Source organism: Pleurodeles waltl, chromosome 3_1, assembly GCF_031143425.1.
Source record: "Pleurodeles waltl isolate 20211129_DDA chromosome 3_1, aPleWal1.hap1.20221129, whole genome shotgun sequence".
Taxonomy (NCBI): Eukaryota; Metazoa; Chordata; class Amphibia; order Caudata; family Salamandridae; genus Pleurodeles; species Pleurodeles waltl.
The window spans coordinates 548151399-548177519 of NC_090440.1; the positions used below are offsets into that span (position 1 = coordinate 548151399).

A 26121-nucleotide genomic window follows, 5' to 3' on the forward strand; every position below is an offset into this window, starting at 1 on the left:
ACCATATCAGCCTCTGAGAAAGTAAACGATATGGTGACCACTAAAGGGCGCAGTTACCCCTTTTCTACTTTGCAGAAGACATAAATGAAGGCTGAGAGCTCCAGAGAAGCTGCTGCTTTGGAAAAGTGGCCTATGAATATTGGTCTTAACATAGGGCCGTCACTGGTCTGTGTTAACACGGAAGGGCTACTCTGGACTCAAAGGTGCACCACATTACCCAGGCTCATTGCGCCCAAGTGGTCCACTCAACATGTCTGACAGTGCAAATGTGAACTCCGAGACTCTCCTGGGATCACAGTTGGGCAGCAATGCCACACAATAAGGCCAGTGCTTTGCCGGAAGTGGTAAATGGAGTGAGAGGCAGTAGGCCAAAGCCGTCAAGTATGACATTTACCTCTTATGACTCGCGATCGCTTTTGGGTTCGCTAATTGAGTTACTATTATTCACGAGTGTCTGCTCTCCACACACCTTAGAACTGCATGGCTTTTCCATCCGCCTATCCTTGACATTTGTGGTGTCTCGGTTTTGACACACTGAGCCTCTTCATCTGAATATTGTGCATTTTCCTCTCTGAAGTATTTTGTGGAATGGAAGCTAACAATTAAATTGATCCTTGTTGAATTATTGAACAGGAGCCGTCGTGGGTTTGTGAAAAATAAATCATGCTAAACAAATGTAATTTATTTTTGTTTGGAAAGGACAGGCATGCTGGATAAAGGGATTTGGCTGCCTTGTCTACCTCAAATTTAGTAAATCATTTGATGCTACAGCGCAGTACAGACGTATCAATAAATCTTATCTGGACGAACATACTGAGGTGGGTATCAGGAAATAACTTTAAAGCGAGAATAATGGCACAGGATATTTGCTGTTTTACGTATGTGTGAATCATAGAGCGGAGGGATCCTGTAGACTCAGAAGGAGTCTTCTCAAGGTTCAGGGGCTTAACCTTTGCCACACATCACCCACCCCATTAGACCCCTTGTTGGAGCCAGAAGTTCTCAGGCCAGCAGGATTGTGCTTTTCTCTATCAGATTGGTACACATGCACCTGAAAATTAGGTCGCACAATTTCCTAGAGTCTGCAACTTGGGAGTATAAAGGAGGATTTTGGAGCACATGAATAAAGTGAGGAGCATGGGCACATTGACAGTGTGTGAGGAGGATGGACATCAGGATAGCAGCAATGAACCTGGAGTAAGAGGGCAGATTGCAGGGATCATGGGACGCATGCACAGACTACAAGAGTCTTGCAACACATGGACTGACAGTTTCAGTAACTTAGTATACATTTACAAAATCATATGGGGTGCTTCACGCACGTGGACATACAGTATGTTGAGCATGGGATATATGGATAGGGGGTCTGATGAGGTTGGGCCACATAGGTAGACTGTCTGTTGAGCTTGGTGCACACGACAGACTGTGTTTTGAGATTGGGACACAGACATAATGTAATGAGGCCTGGGCACACGGACAGAGTATGAAGAGCATGCAAAGCAGTAGATGATGAGGTGCTTTGGGTAACGTAATTCTACCTCAACAAGTCACCGTTTCACAAATGATGTTGTAACACCTCTTTATTGTACCTCATCCTTCTCAACAGCCAGTTAAATTTATTAATTTATTCATGTCATTCCAGCAGTTATACCACAGATAATTATCTAACAGAACACTGGTGACCTGTCTTATGGGCCATGATATCAGATAAGGGATACAACACAATGACAATTTACTTGTGAGCCACATTTTTAATGCAAAGATAAGTTTTCACTATACATATATTTAACATGAATGTCATACAATGAATACTTGATGAAGTAACACAATACAAAATTGTCTAGATATGTAGATTTCTTAATTACCCTTCTGGTTTTCCTCCAGATGTTGTCTCCCATAGAACCAAAAGAACATTCTCCAGAAGTTAACTCTGACCCTACTCTCTCTTTATACACATTTCCAAATGGTCTCACAACCACCACTTACTTTTGTAATTTTCACACTTTTCTTCAGCTAAAAATTGTTCTTTTGTGTAACCAATTACCTTTCTTTTTAGTTGCACCATGACCCAAACCATGGTAGAGTACACCTTTAATCCATAAGATCCATCCTGGTCATACTTTTGTACTAGGTATGCATCTCTTAAATAGCTCAAATAGAGAAGTACACTTAGAGCAATTGAACAGTTATGTGCTCTGTAGTTCTTGTTTCCAGTCTAGAATGGCTGATCTTGTGAAATGAATACCCTCTTGCAGTGTTTTTGTTAATCGCGCTATTGCACCATTCATCTAAGAGTGAGCTTATGCTCCCTGCTAAGAAAGTATTTTGAGACAGGATACTTAAACACATGTGGGATATTAATCCATCATTTTAATTAGATATGGAGTGGAATGTTCTCCTCGAATGGGCCCAACTAAATTTATGGCAGCCTTCTTTCATAAATATCAGGGTAACTTCCTACTCTCCAAATGCATCTTTCTTAATGTCAATCCATTATCACTACAATTGAGTTCTATAATTCTCCTATTATATGTCCAACCTCTCTGTCCAGTGCTGGTCACCATCAGCCAGCCCTTAGTTTTTCCTCAAATTTCACTACCCCCTCAATGTCCTCTTTATGTGTCAATGTAAAAAGCGCTTTCAAAGACCCTTTGGGGGTATCACTCTCGTGCATCTAAGTTATATTCCGTTGTCAACTGACAACTTGTTTCTCATCATACATCAGTCTTTTCCTATATCACAAACAGAATTGTCACATACTTTTCAACTCAAAAGCAAATTTATCAAGATAGCTAAAGGTTTGTCCTATCTCAGCTCTTCTATCCACTGTTCTTTTTTTATAGAACCCATAGTAATGACATACATATTTGTCAATACCTCATCTTCGTAATCCTTTAAACATTATCCTGATCATTACAAACCAATCTAGCAAGAGCCCTAGATTACATTCAGCAGCAAAGCAGAATTCTTTTAAGGAAACAATCTATCTTTGCATCCTACAAGATACAGAGTCCAAACGTTTTTTCATAAATATCTTAATTAAAGATCATGATCAGTTCCCCAAATTAACTTTCTGAATTTATTTAATGTGTAAAAATAGCAAATAACTCTAAATGACAGAATAGTTATAGTCTGAGCCACATATTATTAACCATTCAACACATTTTTCTTTTTGAATAGGAACAACACATACACTTGGCATCTGTGTGAATAATAGTCCCTTGATCTAGAACAAATACTTTTATTCACAGTGTGAACATCAACTATTTTTATCTAATAGAACTCCTTGCTACAAATAGTACTCCAGTTAAATTCTACTATTTCTGCCAATACCTGTTGGATTGTGCTCGTTTAGCCATACAATTTTGAGTACAGATTCCATAATATACTACTGTTACTAAAGAAAAGATGACATTTCCTCTTTGCTAGCGGGTTTACATAAACTCTGGATTGTGTATACCAAATCTTATGCCGACTTATATCCTCCTTGGAAATTTTATATCCCAAACAGTTCACTTCAAACACCCAAAACATGCACTTTTCATACTTTGAAGCCAAATCAGCTTTAAAAAACATCTTCAATACCACGTTCATTATGAGGTTGTGTTGATCTTTGAAGCTATCTATAATTAAAACATCATCTCGATAGCACCGCACAACTTTGATTCCTTTTTAACTTAATAGCATAGCCTTGCCCACTGAAATACAGAGATGGCTGCAATGAGTCCAAATGGCATGCATTTGACCTTAAAAGAATTAAAAGGAGTGACAAAAGAAGTCATCGTTTGAGACTCCTCTTTTATCATGATCTCATGATATGCCAAAGAAAGATTTAGTGGTAAAATACCTTTATATGTTACTTCATTCAGAGCTATAACTAATTCATCAATATTTGGTAGTGGAAACTTGACCACAAAAAGTTCTCCATTTTACAGCCTTAAATCAACACATAGACAAACTCTTCCATCAGCCTTTCTTGCTTCTGCAATTGGAGCAATCACTCTAGAAACCACCAACTTCTCAAGTTCTTTATGTACTTCATCTTGTATGTTCAAACCAATATGTCTAACATTCGAAACCATAGTTTCCTTAATATGATTTAGTCCTATTAGCCCTTCAAACAACCTGTCATTTCTACACAATTCCTTGAATTCGGTTTTGAGCAAAGTTATTTTTTCAGAAATATCTTGTACCTATACTTAAGGTGAACCATTCAGATTCAAAGTAACCCCTAGATTTTGTTGATGTGGCCATCCAATAATATCATTACCTTTGTGTGGAACATGCACCCTGCCCATGATAAGTATGCCACTCACCTCAGTCAAGGAATGCCATGAAGTAACCTAAATTTTAATAGTTTGACCACCATACCCTCCTGGTTTCCTCAAATATTCATTTGAACTGAGCGTAAGGGGAGAACATGAATCAAACCTCAAATTAATTTCCTCTCCATCAACGTTTACCATTTCTCAGGGATGATCATTGCTCCTTGTTTCTATCTGTAAAACTAGTTCTTCACTCACCATTTTTACACCTTTATCTCAATCCCGTTTGTTTCTTACTCTACAGCAATGGTTCTTAGCCTTTTGACTTCTGTGGATCTCCACTGAAATATTACTAGAATTCGGGGTTCCACCACAGAGTCATTATTGGAAGCTGGGGATACCCCAGCCTAAGCAATTTCTATGATTTGAACTTCAGAACAGTACACAAAAACAAGCATACACCAAACAGATGCTCAAGTGTTGAAATGTTTTCTTTAATTCTAAATAAAGTATAGAAGCATTGTTGCATTTTCAGTTTTGTTTATTTGTATATAATTTATTTATTTTAATATATTAATTTTAATATTATTTAATTTTGTAACAGTCGCAGATCCCCTGAGTGGGCCTCATGGACCCTTAGGTGTCCTTGAACCAGAGGTTAAGAACCACTGTTCTAAAACATTTGTAAAAGTGTCCTCTCTTCCCACACCTCTTGCATGTCACATTCAATGCTGGGCATTCTTTCTCATTTTCCATACGGCCTTATATACAATAATAACATGGTCCACAAAATGCTTTCCTTTGCTTTTGTTACCTTTTTCATTCCTTTACCACAAAAACTGAATCTTTACTACATTCTACAACTACTTCCTTCAAACTCCTATCATTACTTAACCCAGTCATCAATTTAACATATGTTCCACTCTTTGCAACATCAATTACTTCTTCAAAAGGTGATTCATAGTTTAAACACGGTTCTTCTATTATTTTGTCACAATTACATTTCAAAAGAAATTGATTTCTTATTCCATCTACTGTTACCCCAAATTTGCATGTTGAGGCGAGCTTCCTCAAACTTGTAACAAACACCTCGAACATTTCATCTTTGCCTTGACCTCTTAAACCAAAATGATAAATGATCAAGGATTGTGCTTACATAGGGAAATAGTGGAGGTGTAATTTCTCGGCACGCATCTCATACTCAATCAGTGCTCTTTCCACTTCAGCACTTTTGATCAGGTAACTTTTCTATATTCTTCTGACTTTCAGCTCCCAAGTAGTGCAGTAACAATGACTATTTTCTTTCTGTGCTTAAATTTGTGCTTCATACCCATGCATAATTTGTGAAAGCATTTTCCACCTGACCCAGCAAATAATAGGTTCACCTGGATTTCAAAGAAAAAGTTGAAGTGGATTAACAGTTTGCATTTTTATTGTAAATTAATACTTTACGCATCCACAGATATACTGTTTGAATGATAATCTTCTAGTTGCAATACTGTTCTACCCTTCATGAGATGACGTTTAATGTGCAATAAACAGTATGCTCTAAACATGTCTTTAAATCATTTATTGCTGCAATTCAGTTTACTTTTGCCCATACACTCTTCTGCTGAGAAAACTCTCATGGCATCTTAAATTTCTGCCAGTGTATATCACTAAACTCAGAGCTGATTGTTGTGCTGGTCTGTATGTTATGAAGTATCACACCTTTACTTTTGCACACCTACACCTCACTTTGCCTGATATCAAGATGGTGCCTATCTGTGATAATCTCCAAATACTAAGAGCCAAATACACTAGCAGATTGATCACTTCCTGTTGATGAAAGCTATGCTGCCTTGCCCGACGCAAGTATGATGTTCTCCAGCTAACAGGTCAACCATTGTTGTGTCCACTATCTTCCTTTGGTGCACTTCGACGATGATTTGTCTGGCATCAAGATGGTGCCTTTTCATGACATTCTGAATGAGACGGGACAACGCCCTCACAATGATGCTGTATGGGAACAGACACCTGCTCACCCAAGGAGTAATAAGCCTTTCTTCATGAAAGACCCTTCTCACAACAGTTGTATTCACTTTTTTTGAGACTTGGAAGTGAAACAATCAACCTCTAGCCGAAGCGATAGGGAATGGAACCCTCTCTGGGGAAGCAAGAGCTTTTTTGCAAGGTTTATCCCTTTTATGTGGTGTGATAAGGAAATGTTCTGCATTCACAGACTTTTCCTCCCATATTCAAAACACAATTTGTGGTTTCACAACTTTGTTTTGTTGAGGTGAATTGGGCGTTACAAAGTCTTCAGTGTAACATACTTCTTTCAAAGTACGTTAAGGGTTTTCCACAAATGATGTTGTAAGAGTTTGTCTTTACTGCACCTCATCAGCCACAACAGTCAGCTGGATCAAAACAGTTCAATCCCTCATTGTATCACAGTTGGTTCTACAACAGAACACTGATGGCCTTCTTGTCAGGCCATGACATCAGATAAGAGATACACTACACTTTTGCTACTTGAGCCACAGCCTGTTGAATAACTGTGGGGAAAGTTCACTACCATGGAGGCCTTCAGCTTCTGATGCCCTCAATCTATGATCTCACACCAGCTCTTAAGCTGAAGAGAAGATTCAGTGTTCATTGGGCACTGGGTGCAGCGTAGGATTTGTGATTTATATGTTTACTCTCTTGTGTTGCCCAGTGTGGTGACATTACTAAAAAAACAAAGAAAAGTCTTGCTTTGATACCTGCTGGTGACACCATATTAGAAAAGTTGGGCGACACCAAAAGAATGTGAAAGAAGTACAAAACAATTGAGAACATGATGTTAGGTTAATTCATTTGGAATGCAATTTAATTCAGCAATATTTAAAGTTACCACCTTAAAAATAACATTTGACAAAGCAAATAACATTCAGTAGTGGAGTTGATAGAATATATAAAGCATTTTCATATGCAGTGCCACATTGATTAAAAGAGCAGAATTCATGAAACTGTGTGCTAAAGTAGGTATTCACTGGATTATCACTTCCTATAATATTGAATAGTCCTCTTGTATCCTTCTAAAATGGCGCAAGTTACATGTAATTAAGTTCACCCCTTGGGAGCAAAGAATAACCATGAAGAGATCTGAGGGAAGAGTTTTATAAAATGGAAAGATGTTGACAGAAGCATTCATTGGTGTAGTCTAGTGGTAAAGAGAGAGCCATGAGAGGGAATGAGCATGCCTTTACCACCTATATTTCCAGGAAAGGATATTTAAACAGATATACCCTATTGATGTAAACACTGAGTGCACTAGAAAGGCAGCCCTGACCTACTATTTGTTCTTGGTGGCTGAATTCCACTGCATTGGTTATTTTTTTTATGAAAAACGCCTAACAGTTGATGCTTTCATCTCATGTGCTAAGTGTTTCCAGAGGTTCCATTCTCATGGTACTACCTCAATGCTAAAGACAGTCCTTGAATCACAGGCAGCAATAAATCTATCCACAGTATTCATCCAAAAAGTATTTACCTTCGGCCATGTGCAGAACAAGTCATCCAGAATCCTACATCAACTTTGCCCTCTGTGTGTAAGTCTAATTTGGTCATCTTGACTAATACCCAAAAACATCTAGGCAGTGCCAGGGGCGTTTCCTCCATGAGGGCGGAGTAGCGTCGCCCCACCCTTGCCTGCAGTGGCAGCTGCAAAAACTTTACAAGGAAACGATAATAAACAGTGTTCATTATCGTTTGCTTGTAAAGGTACGGGGCTATGGGGGTGACGAGTGTGAGAGGAAGTGCTCAGCACTCCCCCTCAGAGTGCATGTGTGTTTGGCCGGTTGTCTTGGGCCAGCCAAACACACATGCGCACAGGGCTCTCTTCAGTTTAGCAACACAGTTGCTGGGCTGGAGAGAGCCTGCACAGGCTCCCAGTCTGCCTTCGAGCGCTCTGGCTGGGTGCTCCCAGCCAATCCTGACGCTGCTCTGAGCAGCATCAGGATTGGCCGCAGGGCTGGCTGGGAGCCTGTGCCTGCCTGCAGCCAGTAGAGGAGCAGGGTGCAACGCGGCGTTCAGGTGTAAGTTTACTTTTTTGCTCGAGTTTTTAACTCAAATCTACAGTAGTGAGAGGCTGTATAGCTGTGTAGCAATATTTATTTTAAACCAGGGGAGGTGTGCGTTATCACCTTCATACCTCTTTCCTCTTTGCAATATTACTGCTCTTCCACGTGGAGAGATAAGTGCGTTCATTGACTTGTATTCTCAGCCACTGGGTAGATCGCTGCTGTAGAACCTCATAGAGGGGTTTGGACTTGCAACCACGTCTAGCATCAGTGACCGTGCATCTGTACAACACCTGTATTCTGTGGGATGGTTGCCTTTCACCAGTGGGAAGTGATTTATGAGCTTGTGGATGCTGAGCGCATTCCTTCTCTATTATCTATGTCAGTCTGCCCCAGAGTCACTGTTTGAGTCTGTCCTCAGGCTCCCATCCCAGTGTCTACTCACCGTAGTACTGTCTGTGGCTCCCAGTGCTAGGGTCACCTGTTGCCTTTCTGTATCCTGGTCTGTCTCTGGATGCTTGTGTCTGTGTCCCTTGTCCTACTGTCTTTCCTAGTACCAGCCTTCCTGGCTTAATATCTGTGCCATTCTGTCCCTATTCATGTGCTCCCTGTTGTAGATCAAGGTATGTCATAGTAAGCTGGTTACTTTGCCTTCACTGGACAGGGGTTCTGTAGTGGAGAACGGAATACGATTAACTAATGGATATTAATGTTATCGCTGTTTTATGGTAATTGTGTGGTAATTCATAAACTCGATGTTATCTGTTGGAAAAGTTTTGTTTTGTCTTTGTTTTTAAGTTTTGAATTTGTTCGCAGGCTTCTTGTTCCTAAAACAACCTTGTGTGAATAAATAAATGAAATGACTTGAAAGCTTCTTCTGACAATCGGAAGGCACAGGTAGGGTTTAAGCCTGTTTGTGTTCCTGGAGAGAGCGGCGCCCGGGCTCTCCTCTGCTGCTTACAATACTATTTTAAGCGTCTCTGCCTTCGCTGATAAGCTCAGAGGAGAGGGGGTTAGAAGCACAGGGGGCCGAGATGAACAGTCACAGTGACCCTCCCTGCAGAAGCGGGGGTAAGATTTTTAATAGAGCTGTGAAAGGGTTTGTCGGCTCTGCTGGCTCTCAGATATGAGCAACCAAAGGGAATTCAGAAATATTTTAGATTAGTCCCCGCCTCAAAATACTCGCAGACAATTTACCCACTCTGTACATTCTCTGGCGATAAAATGTGGGCAAAATAGTTCGTTTGTAGCAGACTCTGAGATTCCTTAGCGATCTTAATTCTATGGAATGTAAAATAGCCTTTGACAAGGCCAACAGACCCAGTTTGTTTTTTTTATAATGCAAATATTTTATGCGCGGAGTATGAAGATTATTTTTTATATATTCCTGTAGAATTATGTACGTGGAGAAGGGCCTGGCACTCATTGGCTAAGGGTTGAATTGCATGGAGTCTGAGCCCACCCTTTACCTCCTCTACAGGCCTCTTTATGCTGCGCTACTCAAAGCACAAGCTATCAGCACTTTTTCAGCAGATCTGCTGTACTTTCAGTGAGCACATATCACCTATTCGCAGCCAGGCATTATAATAATGAGTAGTTTTCTGCCCTTGGCAGGACCCTGAGGAGAGCAGCCAACGTGATTGTGCTGAGAAGCTAAATTACAACATTTTAATTATGGTTTACAATATTTGGGGAATTTTTAACTTTCCTCAAAATGTTCCAGCACTAGATCTGGAATAAAGTTTCTAATTTTCTCAAAAGGACTGCTATGCTTTTATTGTGACAATGCTATGGTTCTCAGCAGGGATGCATACTTAATCAACAGCATCTACATTTCTCAGCAAGGCTGCATCCTTTTAATCATGAGTGTCTGCATTTCTCAGCATGGACACATACCTTTAATCACGAGTGCCTGCATTTCTCAGCATGGATGCATACTTTTAAACATGGGTGTCTGTATTTCCCAAAAGGGACGCTTACTTTTAATCATGAGTGCCTGCATTTCTCAACAGAGATGCATAATTTTAATCACGAGTGCCTGCATTTCTCAGCTTACATGCATACTGTTAACATGAGTGCCTGCATTTCTCAGCTTGGGTGTATACTGTTAATCATGAGCGTCTGCATTTCTCGGCTTGGATGCATACTGGTAATCACTAGTGTCATTTCATTAAATCCGATTCACATTACAACATATTAGCCGTTTTTTCATAGAGAGGGAGCCTTGCAAAACACCTCTTAGCAAGTAGCTTCGTGGAGGAGTATTCCTCGTGTGAAGGTGTTCCTTGCCTTCAACCTTATTGGAGCTTAAAAGTGCCGTTCATAGGGTGCTTTTTCCCTTTAACCTTATTGGAGCTCTCTAAGATGCTGCTAAAACAGGAGCATTTTGCTGGAGACGTCGTCGGAGCCTGAAAGAGGAAGATTTCTCAGTTTGAGGAATCTTAAAGGTGTTTTTATTACACATCGTCGGTTGGCCATGTAACCATGCTCTTTGGTACTTGGTTGGAAGCCGCGTAACTGTGTACATTGGTACTTGAAACTGCGGTTGGTGCTCAGGATTTTTGTGGGACATTACAGGAGACTGGTATATCTTATGCGTGTTGAACAATTGTAACGGTGACATGCACACCACAGTGATACTCTGTTTGATTTCACTATATGTGATTAATGTATTGTATTATATTGTGCAGCATTTCAAAGAGGTTGTCTAAGTCACCAGTTGTTTGGGGGCAATTAGAAGGAAGTAATAGAAAAGATTTTAGCATTTAAAATTTCATGGGAGAATGGCAAATTTACAAATGGTTAATTTATCATCTGTGTTTTTGGATGAGCCAGGGCTACCACGAGTCAGATGGAGTCATTGGTTTAGATCGTTCAAAAGTTACTTGATTGCTATTGATGGGGAAGGATTTCCGGTTGCCAGGAAAAAAGCCTTGTTATTTAATTGTTTGGGTAGAGAGGGTCAAATGACTTTTGATCATTTACCCGAGGTGCGCTCATCTTTTGATGCAGATGTAGATGAGTACACTGAGTCTAGTAGGAGATTAGAGAAGCATTTTGAAAAGGAGCCCAGCACAATTGTCGAGAGACGTAAGCAGTATGAACACAAGACTATTGATGACTTTATTGCTGAGTTGAGAATATTAGCATCTTCCTGTGAATTTGTTGGACCCATCGAACAGCATCTGAGAGATCAGCTAGTTGTGAACTGTTTTAATCACAAGGTTCAGGAAAGGCTTTTGTGCAGTAGGAACCCGACTTTGACTGAAATGCTTGAGATTGCAAGAGAAATTGAAAGATCACAGATGGCCTCAAAAGTTTTAAACAAAAGTAAGATTTCATGTGAGAGTGTCAATGCTGTTGCTTGCAAGATGAAGTCTACTTTGTTGTGCAAGGGAGAAGGGAAGAAGGGAAGAAGGAAGTGAAGAGTGGGGTTTGTTTTAGATGTGGGTCTAAAAATCATTTGGCTAATGATTCTTGTTGCCCTGCTATAGGTAAATCTTGCTCGAAATGCAAAAAGGTTAGGCATTTTGCATGTGTGTGCAGGAATTCCTCTAGGGTAATGTTGCTTGACGACCACTCTGAGCAAGATGTGAAAGTAGGAATGCGGGGGGATGAACATAGTGAAAGGATAGTTCTCTCAATAAACATGCTTGACACTAGTATGGAAGAGGATGGGAAAATTGGGGAGCTGGTTTGTATGGTAATTATGGGTACCAATTTTTTGAAAGTCACAGTTGATTCTGGGTCAGCTATCACCATAATTTCAGACAAGTTATTTGATAACTGTTGGCAAGGGGTAGCTTTGCATGCCCCCGATATTCATACCATAGCTTTTGGGGGTCAAGAGACTGAATAATGTGTCTATTTTATGGAACAATTGCAGTACAAGGATAGGTCCATTCATACCAAGGTATATGTTGCAAAAAGAGGGTATAACATTCTAGGATGGAAGGACCAGAATAAGTTTGGGATGATCCTCAAACCTGGAACTGCTCATCCAATCTCTTTGGTTGGCAGTGTGGAGGGGGTCTTTGGTACACTGGAGGAAGTGTTGTCTAAAGATAGTGCTGTGTTTGCAGACAATTTAGGGATGGTAAAATATTTTGAGCACAAAATCATTCTTAAGCCTGATGCTGTTCCAGTCACACATAAAGTTCCTAATGTTCTGTTATGTATTAGGCAGAAACTTAAAGATCATTTGACTCAGATATGCAAGGATGGGGTGATAGAACCAATAGAGTCCTCGCAATGGATTTCTCCCATTGTGGTAGCCATTAAAACATCCAGGGACCTGAGGCTTTGTGTGGACCTCTGATCTTTGAATAAAAACATTCAGGTTGACTGTTTCCCTTTGCCCAGTATACAGGACATGTTGGCCCAGTTGGGTGGAGCTAAGATTTTCTCGATTCTTGATCTGAGACCGGCATATCATCAGGTGGAACTCAGTCAGTAGTCTAGAGGTCTTACTGCTTTCAACATGTGGTTTGGGCCTTTCCGGTTTCTGAGGATGCCGTTTGGGTTGGCTTCGGCAGCTTCCGCTTTCCAAAAACTGATGTATCATCTATTAAGAGAAGGGAGTTTTGATGTATCAGGATGATATTTTGATTAGTTCAGGTTCTGTTCAATCTCATTTGGCCAAGTTAGACAAAATTCTCAATATTCTGGAGGTTCAAGGGATGACAGTGTCTAAACAAAAATGCAAATTTATGCTGAAGGAAGTAGAGTATTTGGGTCACAAGATTTTTGAACTTGTCATTAAACCTAAAGATGATGTTTTATTGGCAATAGACAAGTGTGCACCACTGAAGGATAAAGATCAATTAAGATCCTTTTTCGGTGGGTGCGAATATTATGTAAGGTTTGTGCAGAATTTTGCCTTGCAATGCGAACCCTTACGGAAATTGTTGCATAAAAATGTAAAGTATGTTTGGGGAGAAGAACAAGCATGGGCTGTACATCATTTTGTTATGTATTTAGGGGGACGGGAGTTTGTGTTGGTCACAGACCATAAGCCGTTGATGTATTTGTGGAACGAGAAAGGGATGGGAAATGCAAGTCCTCGATTGGTTCGGTTGTTGTCCAAAATGCATGCTTTTAACTTCACAATGAAACATATCCAAGGAGGACAGAATTGCAGAACTGACTTTTTATCGAGGTGTCCTGTTACCGATGAATGTAATGTCACAGAGGGGAGTGAGGATGATAAAGAAGTAGTAATTGGATTGGTGGATGGGTTGGTGATGTCTGAAGGTGTGATTTTGAAGGAGAGTTGGGAAGAGTAAGTGGCAAATGATTGCTTTGAGCATATTATGAATGGGTGGCCAAGAGAGAGTCAGGTAACGGAAGAGGTGAGACCATTCTTTAAGGTTAAAGAAGAGCTGAGTGAGGAAGGTCATTTAGTTATGAGGGGTACAAAGTTGATTCCACCAATGGTATTGAGAAAGAAACTGTTTGAGTTGGCTCACCAGGGCCATGTGGGGGTTACAGGTACTAAGAAGAAAGTTTGCCTGTGCTATTGGTGGCCTGGCATGGATGTGTGTGTGGAGGTTGTGGTTAGTAATTGTAGTAAGTGTGTGCAGTCTGAGAAATCGGTGTGTGTGCAGAACACTCCGTTGTGTCCAGTGAATTTCCCTGAGTCGCCTTGGGAAAAGATTGGTGTGGATTTCATTGGTCCTATAGGAGGCAGGAACGAAGGGAAGCGTTTCATTTTGGTGGTGGTGGATTACCATTCAAAGTGGGTTTCACATACGTTTCTGAGAGAACCTAATACAACAGAGGTTATAAAATTTTTTAGGAAGCTTTTTCGTTTGGAGGGTGTTCCAACGTTTATTGTAACAAATAATGGTGTGCAATTTGTGTCCGATTTCATGAGAAAGTTTTTAGACGAGATGGGGGTAAAACTGACAACAGCATTGTATAGTCCACAAGGTAACGGAATGGTAGAAAGGGTTAATTGTGTGTTCAAAGAGACTATACAAATGGCAATGGAGGCAGGAAAATCTATTCAGGAAGCTGTTGCTGAGAGAAAATGGTGTTATTTAAACACCCCGCACACCACAACAGGAGTTACTCCTTTTGCTTTGTTGACGGGTAGACACTCGTATAATGACAGCAACATACCCAGCACTGAAGGTATTAAGGATATGGTGCAGGGATAACAGGAAAAGGTTAAAACCAGATGTAATGATCTTCGAAAAGTGAGAGAGGTTGACTTTGCAATAGGTGACTGGGTGAGGATAAGAAGACCTTACAAGGTTAAAGGTAGCAAGTACTTCCCGGCAACCAAGGTGGTCCGTGTTTCCAAGCGCTCCGTTATGGTTGAAGGGAGGAAGTGGTGGAGCAAAAGAAAAGTAGTCAAGGTAGATGTGAAAGAGAATGCTCGTGGTAGTGGTAAGGAGGATGTGGTTGCTGATGGTGTCGCCGGAGAAGGGTTTATGGAAATGGGAGGTTTGGGTATGGATCGCATATGTGATGAGGAGGACTCTACGTCTGGTGCGTGTGGGGCTGTGGGTGTGGAGATCATTGTTGGTGATGATGAGGGTGTTGGGGAGGGTATTCAGGGAGATGGACAGAAGTCCAACCGAGTTGTGAGGAAACCCAAATATCTGGAAGATTAAATGTTGAGTTAATTTGTACTGTTTTGGGGTTTTTGTGTTCTTGTTAAAGGGGAAGATGTGCTATACCCTCATTCGGAGTCTCGTGCAGCCGCGAGGTTAGCTGCGGCACGAGGACTCCGAGTGGAATGTGGGGCCTGTGTCCGGGGGGTTCGACGGCAGTTGGAGCCAAGCCGGGGATCTGCCGGTCGCTGGGGCACACGCTGTATTTACAACTATATTTCATTGTCATATAAATGAAGAATCCCAACTTGCCGTGCGTCTTTGTTCCTGTTGTAGCACACACACTATCCTATACATTTATTTAATTGATCCTATTACCAAAAAGCAGTTCAATTCAAGCAATACCTTGCGATTAGCAGGTACTCCCTATGTACCTTTAGTTGCGATAGGATTTTCAGTAGTAATATGTTACTACACTTACACACCTGGGTTTAGTTCAAAAATATTATCTCATTTATCAAAAACATTTCATAAATTGTACTTTGTTCCAGGGCCTGAAAAGGCTCAGGGATGGGAGCCGCATGGCCCATTCCCCTTTAATTTTAGTAGTGGCCCTGGTGGATGGAGTCTCCAGGGCCTAGCAAGGTTCGGGGAGGGGGGCCATGCAGCCCCATTCCCCTTTATTTCAAGTAATGGCCCTGGGATATGGGGTCCCCAGGGCCTAATAAGGCTCAGGGAGAGGAACCACACGACTCCTCTCCCCCTTAATATAAAAAAAAACAGATTTGCTGGATGGGCTCCACAGTGCCCGATAAGGCCCCCCTCCTTTTCATAAAAAGAGAGGCCCTGGTGTATGTGGTACCCAGGACATAATAAGTCTCAGTTTGGACCTCTTGCCCTTTAATTTAGGAAAACAAACTGGCCTCAGGGTTGTGGTCGGGGAACGAGGTCAGTTGGTCCCTCTCCTCTTAAAAACAGCAGAAGGCCCTAGGGCAGTGGTCTTCAAACTTTTTAATGCCGCCACACCCCCCCGCCCCCCCAGTTGAAAAAAAAAAAATCATTGGGCCCCCCTCAGAATTTTTCACAATTATTTTAGAAAGATGGCAATGTTTAAATAGGTCTAAACCTATTTAAACATTGCAGTTAAGTACTGTTACCTTTTTAAAACTGCAATAACATGCTTCTGCTTAAAACAAACGCATGTTATTTGTATAATATTTCTTTTGGCCAGAATTTGCCCCCCCCCCCTGGGATCACTTGAGGACCCCCAAGGGGGCCCCACCCCCCAGTTTGAAGACCTCTGCCCTAGGGGATGGCTTCCCTCCCCTTTATTTTAAGTAGTGGACGTAAGGCATGTAGTCCCCAGGCCTTAATAAGGCTCAGGAAGGGTGTACCATGTCCTCCCCCACCCTTTCTTATAAAAAAGGCCCTGGCGGATGGTGTCCCCAGGATCTAATAAGGCTTGGTGAGGAGGGGCCATGTAGTCCCTCTCACTTAAAAAAAAAAAAAAAAAAAGTCTAGGAGGATGGGGTCCGAAGCCTAATAAGGCTGTAGGAGAGGGTCTACCTCCCCTTTAAAAAGGTCCTAGGAGATGTGTCTGCAGGGCCTAATAAGGCTCAGGAAAGAGGGGCTGCTTGCCCCACCACCATTTAAAAAACATTAGACCCTGCGCCCAAACCTCTGCCTTCGACTGTGCACAGCATGTGGGTCGGCTTTACCTATGGCAATAAAATATTACTTTACGTTTAAAAAAAAGTACAAATTCACTGAAAAAAACGAAGGTTAAAGTAACTTTATAGTTAAGTGGGATAAAAAGATCTGTTTTCGTTTAAAAACATAACATAGAAATTCACTGAAAAAAACAAAGCTTAAATGAATGTTATAGTTAGGGGAATATGTCAGTGACAACATTAACTTTTTGAACAAAAAAACAAACAGAAATTCACCAGTTATAGCTTGCGTTAGCAGAGCTTACTATAACTTTTGCCCTCGCCACGCACTGCCTATGACCTCACATATTGCATCACTCATGACATGTTCTATTACATCATTGATGACATCAATGATGACTTTGCTGATGACCTCCTCCAAGCTTGTTTTATACACATTGCTGTATAAATGGGTATAGCTTTAGAGCTATGAAAGTGCAAAATAGCTCAGAATAATATGAAGCATTGTTACTGCTATCATGCATACAACCTCCATAGGTAAAGCAAGCTTGTGTTATGTGCAATATTGACCCTATACCATACAGTTCCTGGATGGCCGAGTTCATGTTGACTATGAAACACAGATGAAAGGGTAACTTATCCAGCACACAGTGGTCACTCTGTACACAACTATTCAGGGAAAACCAAGTTCCTTCAGATACCGAAGCCCTATTACATAACTAAAGCCATATTGCAGGTAGTCTTACCTGTATCAAGCCATTGACAGTTACATAACCTACATTGAGAAATGAAGTGAATATAAGTAGAAGAGTGGGTACTATTAACGCTGTTCACTCTATTGAGAGAGTTTACACTGTTTGCAGACAGTGAAACTCTCATAAGAAACAAATTACAGAGCATTAAAAAGTGTCTACTTAGAACAGTGTACATTCTATGCAAACCTTCTCCAAACAGTGACAATTCACTTAAAATAACCAAGGTCTGAAGGTGGTAGAGACCATACTACCTGCAGTCTTCATACTGTGGTGAAGACTTTACAGATGGCCCATCTATGGAAGCAAAACAAGCACATGTACATATGTTAGTACTTCGTGCACACAGTTTTCTATGGTAAGCAGAAATTGTCATGCTGAGACGATTCTGTCTAATAATTCAAGGCTGCTTATCAGTCGCGGGGCTTGCGGGACAGTGAAGGAGCGGGGTGGCGCACAGGGGAGGGGGGAATTCAATTTAAAATAAAAAAATGTTCAAAGAAACTTACCTGGGCCCCCACAAGAACTGCGCTGCTCCTCACCTCTTACTGCAGGCACAGGCTCCCAGCCTGCCCTGCGCCAATCCTGACGCTGCTCAGAGCAGCTTCAGGATTGGCTGGGGGCACCCAGCCAGGGTGCTCCTAGGCAGACTGGGAGCCTGTGCAGGCTCTCTCCAGCCCAGCAACCGTGACCACCACCTCCCCAAGGCAAAATTGCTTAATTATAGTAAGGAGGTCCTGCGGACCCCTTCGAGCCCTGGACACTGCCACCATTCAATTATATGCCCCGCAGCCCTGGCGACTGCAGTCTCCCCAGTGCAATTGTTTCAAACTAAGGGAGGGCGGCGCTGCAGCCACGGTAACTACCACCTTCCTGGGGCTGTTTATATGTTATCGCTTGGTCTGCACAGCTCCTCTCGTGGAGCCAGTAATGGCCCTGGGGACTGCCACCTCCCAGGGCGGGCTCCTGCCATGACACGGAGTGCCCATCCCCGGGACATAACTGTTTGCTCTGACTTGGCTGGAGCTTTGACAGCTCCCGCCAAGTCAGAGCAAACCCAACTCCACTCCCAGAGGAAACGATTGGTGTCACAGAGAGGGAGCTGCATGTTTAGCAGCTCAATGTCTGTGACAGCAATACCGGTTCCCGCAGCAGGCAGGGAGCAAGCTGGGACGGCAGAGACTCTCCTGCGATTCCCATTGTGCACACTGAGTGACAGACCCTGGGAGTTTGGGTTCCCGGGGCCAAAATTGGCCCAGGGAGTTGGGGGCGCGCAGCTTCCCTCCTCCATTTAATAGAGGTGGGCCCTGGGCCCGAAATAGGCCAGGGGAAGGGAGCCGCGTGGCCCCCTCCCCCATTTAAAAGGGGTGGCCTTTGGAGACATTTTCTTGTGATCCATTAGACAGCTGTAGTGTAGAATACACACTGGACATTTACCCAACGAGGTAGCACTTACTAACTAACCAGTAGAAAGTGCTACAGTTGGATAGACATTTTGTGCAAATCTGTGGACTATTGTTGGATAAATGAGCAGGTGCGCTTCTGTTCTGGCCATGATGCTCATTTCACAGACGTTAAACCTCAACAGGAAACACTTACAAATGTAAATGTAACGGGTGCCCCAGTTGAAGCTCCACTTCTGGAAAGGACAAATTATCCTAACTCCTGGGTGTGGCAAAGGAAAAGCAAGTGTGTTTACTTTGTGATTCCATTTTGAAAAATGATCTGGAATCCTCTGTGGAGGTGAATTCATCTTTCATCTATTGGAGCGCAATCGGACACTCTTACACCCACATAAGCCCTGTCACACCCCCTCCCACACTCACAGACACTCTCACAGCCACTCTCACAGCCACTCTCACACCCAGAGATAGACTCTCTCACCTATTCTCATACCCAAAAAGACAGGCCCTGTGGCCAGGTCCCACTGCACACAGCCAAAGGGCGTGCACAGCATGAGGTTGAGGGTTAGGGGGTTGGCTACCCTTGCTGCGCATTGCTGAAAACACAGGGTTGGGTGATTATAGGGGGTTGGCCACAAGCGCTGCGGCCGACCCCCGCCGCACGCAGTGGTGATTGGATTAACATATAGTAACAAAAATTACTTTATGTTAAAAAAATTAATAAATTCACTGATAAAACCAAAGGTTACAAGGACATTAAAGTTATGAAATAGACTTAAATAAAACCATAGAATTTCACTTAAAAAAACAAAGGTCACAGGGATATTATAGTTAGGTGCCAAGTTTTCTCGCACAAAACCAGAGAAATTTACCAGTTATAGTTAGTTATTTTAAGTAACCATAACTCGGGGCTGAAGGTAACTATAACTTGTGCCTTCACCATGCACTGCTAATTACCCCAGATATTAGAGCATTCATGACAACTTTTATAACATCAATAAAAATATCAATGAAACAGTAGCAGTCAAATTATTGAAGAATAAACTGTGAATGGCGGGTTTATGAGTTATAGTTACCATCTCTGGTGGTTCTCGGAACACCCACATTCAGGACACCATTTGAAAACAAGGCAGCAGGCCTTTCGATCAGTGCACCCAGGGTCTGTAAAAACATCTCCATATCTGTTAGGACCACCCCAATGTTGTTCCAATTTAGGAAAGAGTTCAAGACACACCTCTTTAAAGAACACTCCATCACAATGCATTCTGTCCACAAATCAGCTAGCTCTCCTATCACTTGTTGACTTTATGCATGTCATTGACAATGTGCAGCGCTCTGCCGCCTTTTGACTAGGTTAATCTAATAGAAATACCACATACATGTATTTACTAGTTTGTGAGTCTACGGACTTTGTAACTTTAAAGCTTTGCGCATTTCTAAAGTGCATCACTCCAAAATGCTCACATTGCTATTTGAAAATTGCAGTGTGTCTTTTCTAGCTATTAATATCATAGTACAAAACATAATGTGTGTTTGTAAAGCGCACACTTACATATGGGTTTACTGGTGCTGAAATAACAGATGTTTATTGTTAACCTGTCCAGTGGCACTTATTTTATCGAACTCAGAAGGAAGAAACGTGGAGTAGCCCACAGGATTCGAACCTGTGACAATGAGGTCAAACTTTGATTCCTGGGCTGGATCCATTAGTCCACTGAGCCACCATTCCCAGCATTACTTACTCTCATTATAGCATGACCAGACACGAAGAAGAATTTGCTAAACCCAGTTTTTTAAGGTTCTCCGACGAAAAAAACTTAATGGCCACTCCTTGTAAATACTAATAAGGTAACAGAAGATGGCTATATGAGAAAGAGACCGTTTGTTGCGTGGGTGTGTTGCTTCAAAACAGATGAGTTTTCGCACTTGGCAAAAAATAATCTTCGGTTCTCGTTAGGGGCAAAGTATTTTGTTTTTTTTTCTATTAAGAGCATAACACACTTCTAGTTTTTCCATGCATCTGCAAACAAGAACAATGATTACATTTTGTATTTACTCTTTGCACCGCGAAACCAGGGCTGTATGTTTCACTCAGACCGGCCCATTGAGCATCACATTGAGCTCATGTGAACCGTACGTTCCTTGATGACTGTTTTTTTTCACTGTAATACTGCCACACTTTTGAAGCAGCTGCCACTTGAAAGTTCCACCAATGTACAGAAAAAACACTCCTCTGCAGCGGCTCATGACTGTACTCCTCATGCCACTATACTCAGTTACATGAGTTTGACGCGCTGATGCAAGCAAGGTCACCACCATCAAAGAGACTGGAAAAGGAGTGTATTACAGCAAGGATGACACGTCCTGTAATGAGAATAGTAGCAGGACAGCTGACAGGTGGATTGTGACTGCAAAGTATTATAGTCCAGGCGAGGGGTCTCTTGTTCACTGAAACCAGAATCCTCTTGATTCACAAATCCCTGTTCATTCTGCAGTGGACTTAGCAACAAAGGAACCAGTTGGGGTAGAGGTATCAGAGATAGGTCTCCGCTGAGTCTCCTGCCCTAGAGCAAACCGCACTACACCAGAGGCCAGGCTGCCATCTGATTCTCTTCCCATCTACATCTGTTGTGGAGTGGTCATTATGTCGCTCAGCCTCCTAGGGACTTTGTCTACACAGCATGAGTATATTAAAGTGCCCACATTTCCGCTGCAGATGAATTAGGCTGATACCAGCCGGACAGTCACTGTAGGCAACCCATGCCTACAGAGTAGGACATCTTATGGATAATCACGCTTTTGGAACCTATGCTATCATACAATACTTCTAGCGGTCTCTGCCACCATGTTCTAAGGCAGTGGTAAGTGAGCATCTCTCCTCCGGCCCAAAGTAGTACAGGATACTCGGTTGTGAGAAGCCCCTGGCCCATCTCTGAGAACACAACTTAATTATATATTTACCTTCAGGGACGTGCTCAACAAACTTCTCAACCCAATTTTGAAGATGCAGAAAATAAATAATATCAAATAAAGTTCCACACTCCCAATTAGTCAGACCAGTAATGCACACAGCTAAGACTGAGCAATATGTAGCTTCTTTCTAGTAACATCTTTTATGCACTACAACCGTCACTCATCCCAAGCCCCCAAGAGCAAAACTTGCCTAATGCTTCAGAAGTCTCCTCAGCCACAGATAACATGCCACGCCAGCGATGTTTCCACAACCATCTGCATCACCTACAAAGCATCATAACCAGCAATTACGCTTACCTTACAGACAAGCTCATCATCTTCACCATCTCTGGTGCTCCTTGGCACACTCGCAGCCAGGACACCATCAGACTGCAGAGAAAACTCAAGTGAGCTGGCCTTTTCCATCTATATACAACCAGGATGTGAACAACATCCTCCGTATCCATCTGGACTGCCCCAAAGCGGCTCCAGTTTAGGAAAAGAGTTGAAGACTTACCTTTGAAGAACGCTATATCCCAATGCATTAAAAGTCCACAACCCAGATTTCTCTTTTACTATGTTTATGCCGGTCTTGGGCCATGCTCCACTGTCTTTTGGCTAGGTTTGCTCTATAGAAACACCACATGCATACATAAATACATACCTATTGTCCATTCCCTCCACTCCCCCACTCAAGTTCTAACATGTTATGGGCAGACTGAAAATCCAAACCATATTTTTCAACAGTACAGTACCAATCTGGTAGCATAGTCTTTTTGGTGTTGTCCAACACAATGCAAGTTTGCTACTCCTGCAATTTATGCCCCACTCTCTCCACAGTGTGCACTAGCGGAAGATATGGAAAGAACTGCGCAGAGATTTGCTTGTGTACCAACAATGGGACCTGCAATCCCATTGATGGAGCCTGTCAGTGCTACCCTGGCTGGATTGGGAGAGACTGCTCTAAAGGTAAGTGGAAAGTGTGAGTATGGGAATAAATGAGTAAGTCTGTGTGTTTACAATTTATTGAAGATTCTAAATGTTGACTTTCTATAGGTGTTGATCATTATAGAGACCAAAACATGAAACTCTGAAGATAAATTGGTTTGCTTCTCCAAAGAGATGTGTACCGGAAAGGTTTTTGCATTTTATTGTAATTATTTTGTCTGTCAATAGGGCCCAGGGGTCTGTCTACGGTCTGGGTCCGAGGACTGTAACCATTTGTGCTCTGTCAGAAGGTATACTTGCTGTTCTTTGAAGATATATATTTGAGAGATTTAAATAAATGTGTCAGTGCTTGGTTGAGAGTGGCAGCCCACAGAGTGATGAGTCCTCCAAGTTCCAGAAAGAGGAGCCTTCCAGCAACAGAAGACAAACACCATCAGCGAGCAGGCCAAATGGGCCAGGGCATCACTACGGGATGTAGCTTTAGTAGCCCTTTGTGGGAATTCGCTGCTGAAACATCCTGAGCCCAAAAAAAATTTAAGGATATGATTGCTGGTTTTTGTTTTGCAGTCAGAAATCACAAATTCAGCACCTCCTCCACCTCCTCTACCCCACAAGTGGAAAACGGCTCAAGATAATTGGATGTAACTCAGCAAAGCTAAGCAGGTGTCCGCACAGAGACGTGCATTGCGTTGCTCATCCTCCATGCTCTTTCAGCATGTGTATCAAAGGGCAATGCCAGATCGATGCAATAATTGGTTGCGTTGTCCTTCTTGTTTGCCCTCCTTTTGTAGGGATCACCTCAAATGATCAGACGTGAGCTGTTATCTAAATGCTCATTAAATCTTTGACCATTAATACATTTTGTGCAGTAGGTTTTGTGGCTTACACACTGAACGAAGGGTTGGTTAAGGGTTAGACTAAAGGAATTTTTTTAAAGAATCTCCTCTAAAATGCCAGACAAAGCACAACAAAACCATCCAAATTCTTTACCTGCTTGAAAAGGTTTCATTGCGCCACAGAAACAAGCTAGAGTTGAAGTTTGCAGTAATTCGCTTTGACTGTCCTTCATAAACATACTGCTAACAGCCAGTATGGCTGTGAACCTGAAAACAAGGCTGATATTGAGTTAAACCAAAGAACAAGTATGTTGTGGTGCAACGCTCATTTCCAGGTCAAGCCTAGGCTGCGTGCATCTCTGTCTGCAAGACATGTTGTATTCAGTCTATGGGCTTTACCCACGGCCCACTCTTGCCATTCTTTCTTTGTTGTGCTTGTCTTAAATACGTCTTTTTTTTGGTGCATTTTGCTGAATGTCCCTCCTTTGTGTGCTTAGTTTCCTCCCAGGTGATTTCACTAAGAGAACATTTTTGTTGGCCATCACACTACATTCACGCTTCCTCCTGTAACAGCTTGTGATGGCCCCTCTACCCTCCTCCCAGCTGACTTCACTGATTGATCCTTTTTGTTGGCCATCTCTGGCCATCTGTTGCCTCCTCGCTCGCACTCCCCTCCCTCCCGTCATTGCTGTCATCCTTCCTGCGCAGCTGCTTGTTTTTTTCCTGAGGTTTATCTGCTCGTTTTCATTTTAGAACGAGCTTGTGTTTGATTTAAATCTGCCCATTCCCTGCTCTAGCCAAAATATAATACTGAGAATCATATCACGTCACATGACTGTTAATTTTCCCACTTGGGCAGTGCTGACTGTTAAATGGCAATGGTGGCGTTGCTGTTTAAACTTTCAACTTGTGTGTCGTAACTTGCTGTAATGCACCTGCTAATGTAGTTGCCTTTTTAGTTGGCTGCTTGAGGTCTGTTTCCTTAGTATGTCTTAAGAGTCTTTACAAATGCCTCACCAACACACTCTTTATGTTCCACTTGTGAGGACTTGCGTAGCTGTATTTGTTTCTACAATTTCGGTCTGAAGCCAGCTCGTGACGTGTGTAACAAGCCCTTCCTGTTTTGCTGGGCACGCCATCATGTGCGCATGGCTCACAGAACTGCGCTGACTGCAGTGTGTGGTGTATCCACACGTGAAGCTTTGGGAGCACTTTTAGAAACTGGGGTGGGAGAAATGTGTTACTTGGAAGAAAGAAACAGCAGTGACGGGCCGAAAATAACTGTCTGACAAACCTGTTCTTCAGCGAAGGCTGCGGTAGGACAGGAATGCTGATTCGAGTGTGAGCACAAAACCATCAGTAGCACTTCAATGTGGACATTCAGCTGGAGCGCTCATGTGTGACTTTGCAAACACTTGCATGCGACTGGCCTTTTGGTAAAGTCTATTGTCTTTGTAATCTTTCTGCGTTGTAAATTAACCAACTGCCCAAAAAGGCTGCAACGTGTAGTAAAATCCAATACTACTTGTACTACTGCATACACATAGTGCTGGCAGAGCATTGCTTTTTTTTTTTAAATCAAACAATTACTTTTGAGCACTCATACTACAGCTGTTTTTGTTCGTGGTGTTAGCCTAGCGTTAAATATGTACTTTTCAGCATGGGTACAGTCCTGTATTGAGTTTGGAGACGTAAAAACCATCCCAAGATGCCTAGTTAAATCGAGCAATTTGGCAGACTTAAATCAGGTGTTGTATGTTATTGTGCGTAAATAAAATCTGATCTAGGGCATCTGAGCTCTGCCTAGGACGGCGCAGCATCTGTCACTGTAAATGTACAACTTTGCCATTGTGGCTATGTTATGCTATTTCTGGAATAGACATCTATGTACTTTAGGACCGAGTACAACAGCCTCCTATATTCCATATCCACTATCAAGGTAAATCAAAGGTACAACTCCAGTCTATATTGTAGGTTCTTTTGAAATTATACACACAACTCAGGCTTGTACCTGTTCTTTATTTTTGAACTCTATTCAGTCATTGATGGCGAGGAAGGTACCTGATGTTTTCCAACCTGTTTGCATCCCTCAACACCGCCTTTCCCTCCATTGTGTGCTCCTGTCTTCTAACTTTGAAATAGAGGATCATGCCTTGAGCTGCTTTTTTGCCACATGTTGACAGGGTGGTGATGTCAGAACTTCCTGATTTCCCCCCTCTCTCTTTACTGTTACTTGTGGTGTCGCCTATGGATTATTACTGACAGCACTAAATAGACACCTAGCACAACTTCCACATCTTGCTGAGCTACGGCATCAGGCACTTTGTATCACCTGAACTGTCAGCACTCTCATTTGAGGACATTGCCAACTCAATGCTTATGTTTCAGAAAGTAACCTCCAATCCAGAAGTGCTGGTTGCAACTTTCATTCACCATGTCTGGATTGACCATTTCTTGCCTTCTGTTTTAGGAAGCTTGTACTGCTGCTGCCTGTGCTGTGTCTGTTGTGTGTGTGAGGGAAGCTTGTACTGCTGCCTGTACTGTTTTTGCTGTGTGTGAGGGAAGTTTGCATTGTACCTTCTCTATGAGAGAAGCTTGCAGTGCTGCCTTTGCTGTATCACTGCTGCTGTGCTGTATCTGCTATGTGTGATGGAAGATTGCACTGCTGCTGCCTGTGCTGTATCTGCTCTGT

At 42.3% G+C, this 26121-nt stretch overlaps 1 protein-coding gene across 2 annotated transcripts in view; it reads left to right on the plus strand.

The window, feature by feature from the left end:
- The window catches only part of MEGF11 (multiple EGF like domains 11), a 1692327-nt gene that overhangs the window by 1415329 nt on the left and 250877 nt on the right, over nucleotides 1–26121 (plus strand). For both annotated transcript variants that reach the window (XM_069222897.1, XM_069222898.1), the window contains exon 16: nucleotides 22486–22614. In XM_069222897.1, coding sequence (XP_069078998.1) covers nucleotides 22486–22614 — 129 coding nt within the window. The remainder of the gene's footprint in view (nucleotides 1–22485; nucleotides 22615–26121) is intronic.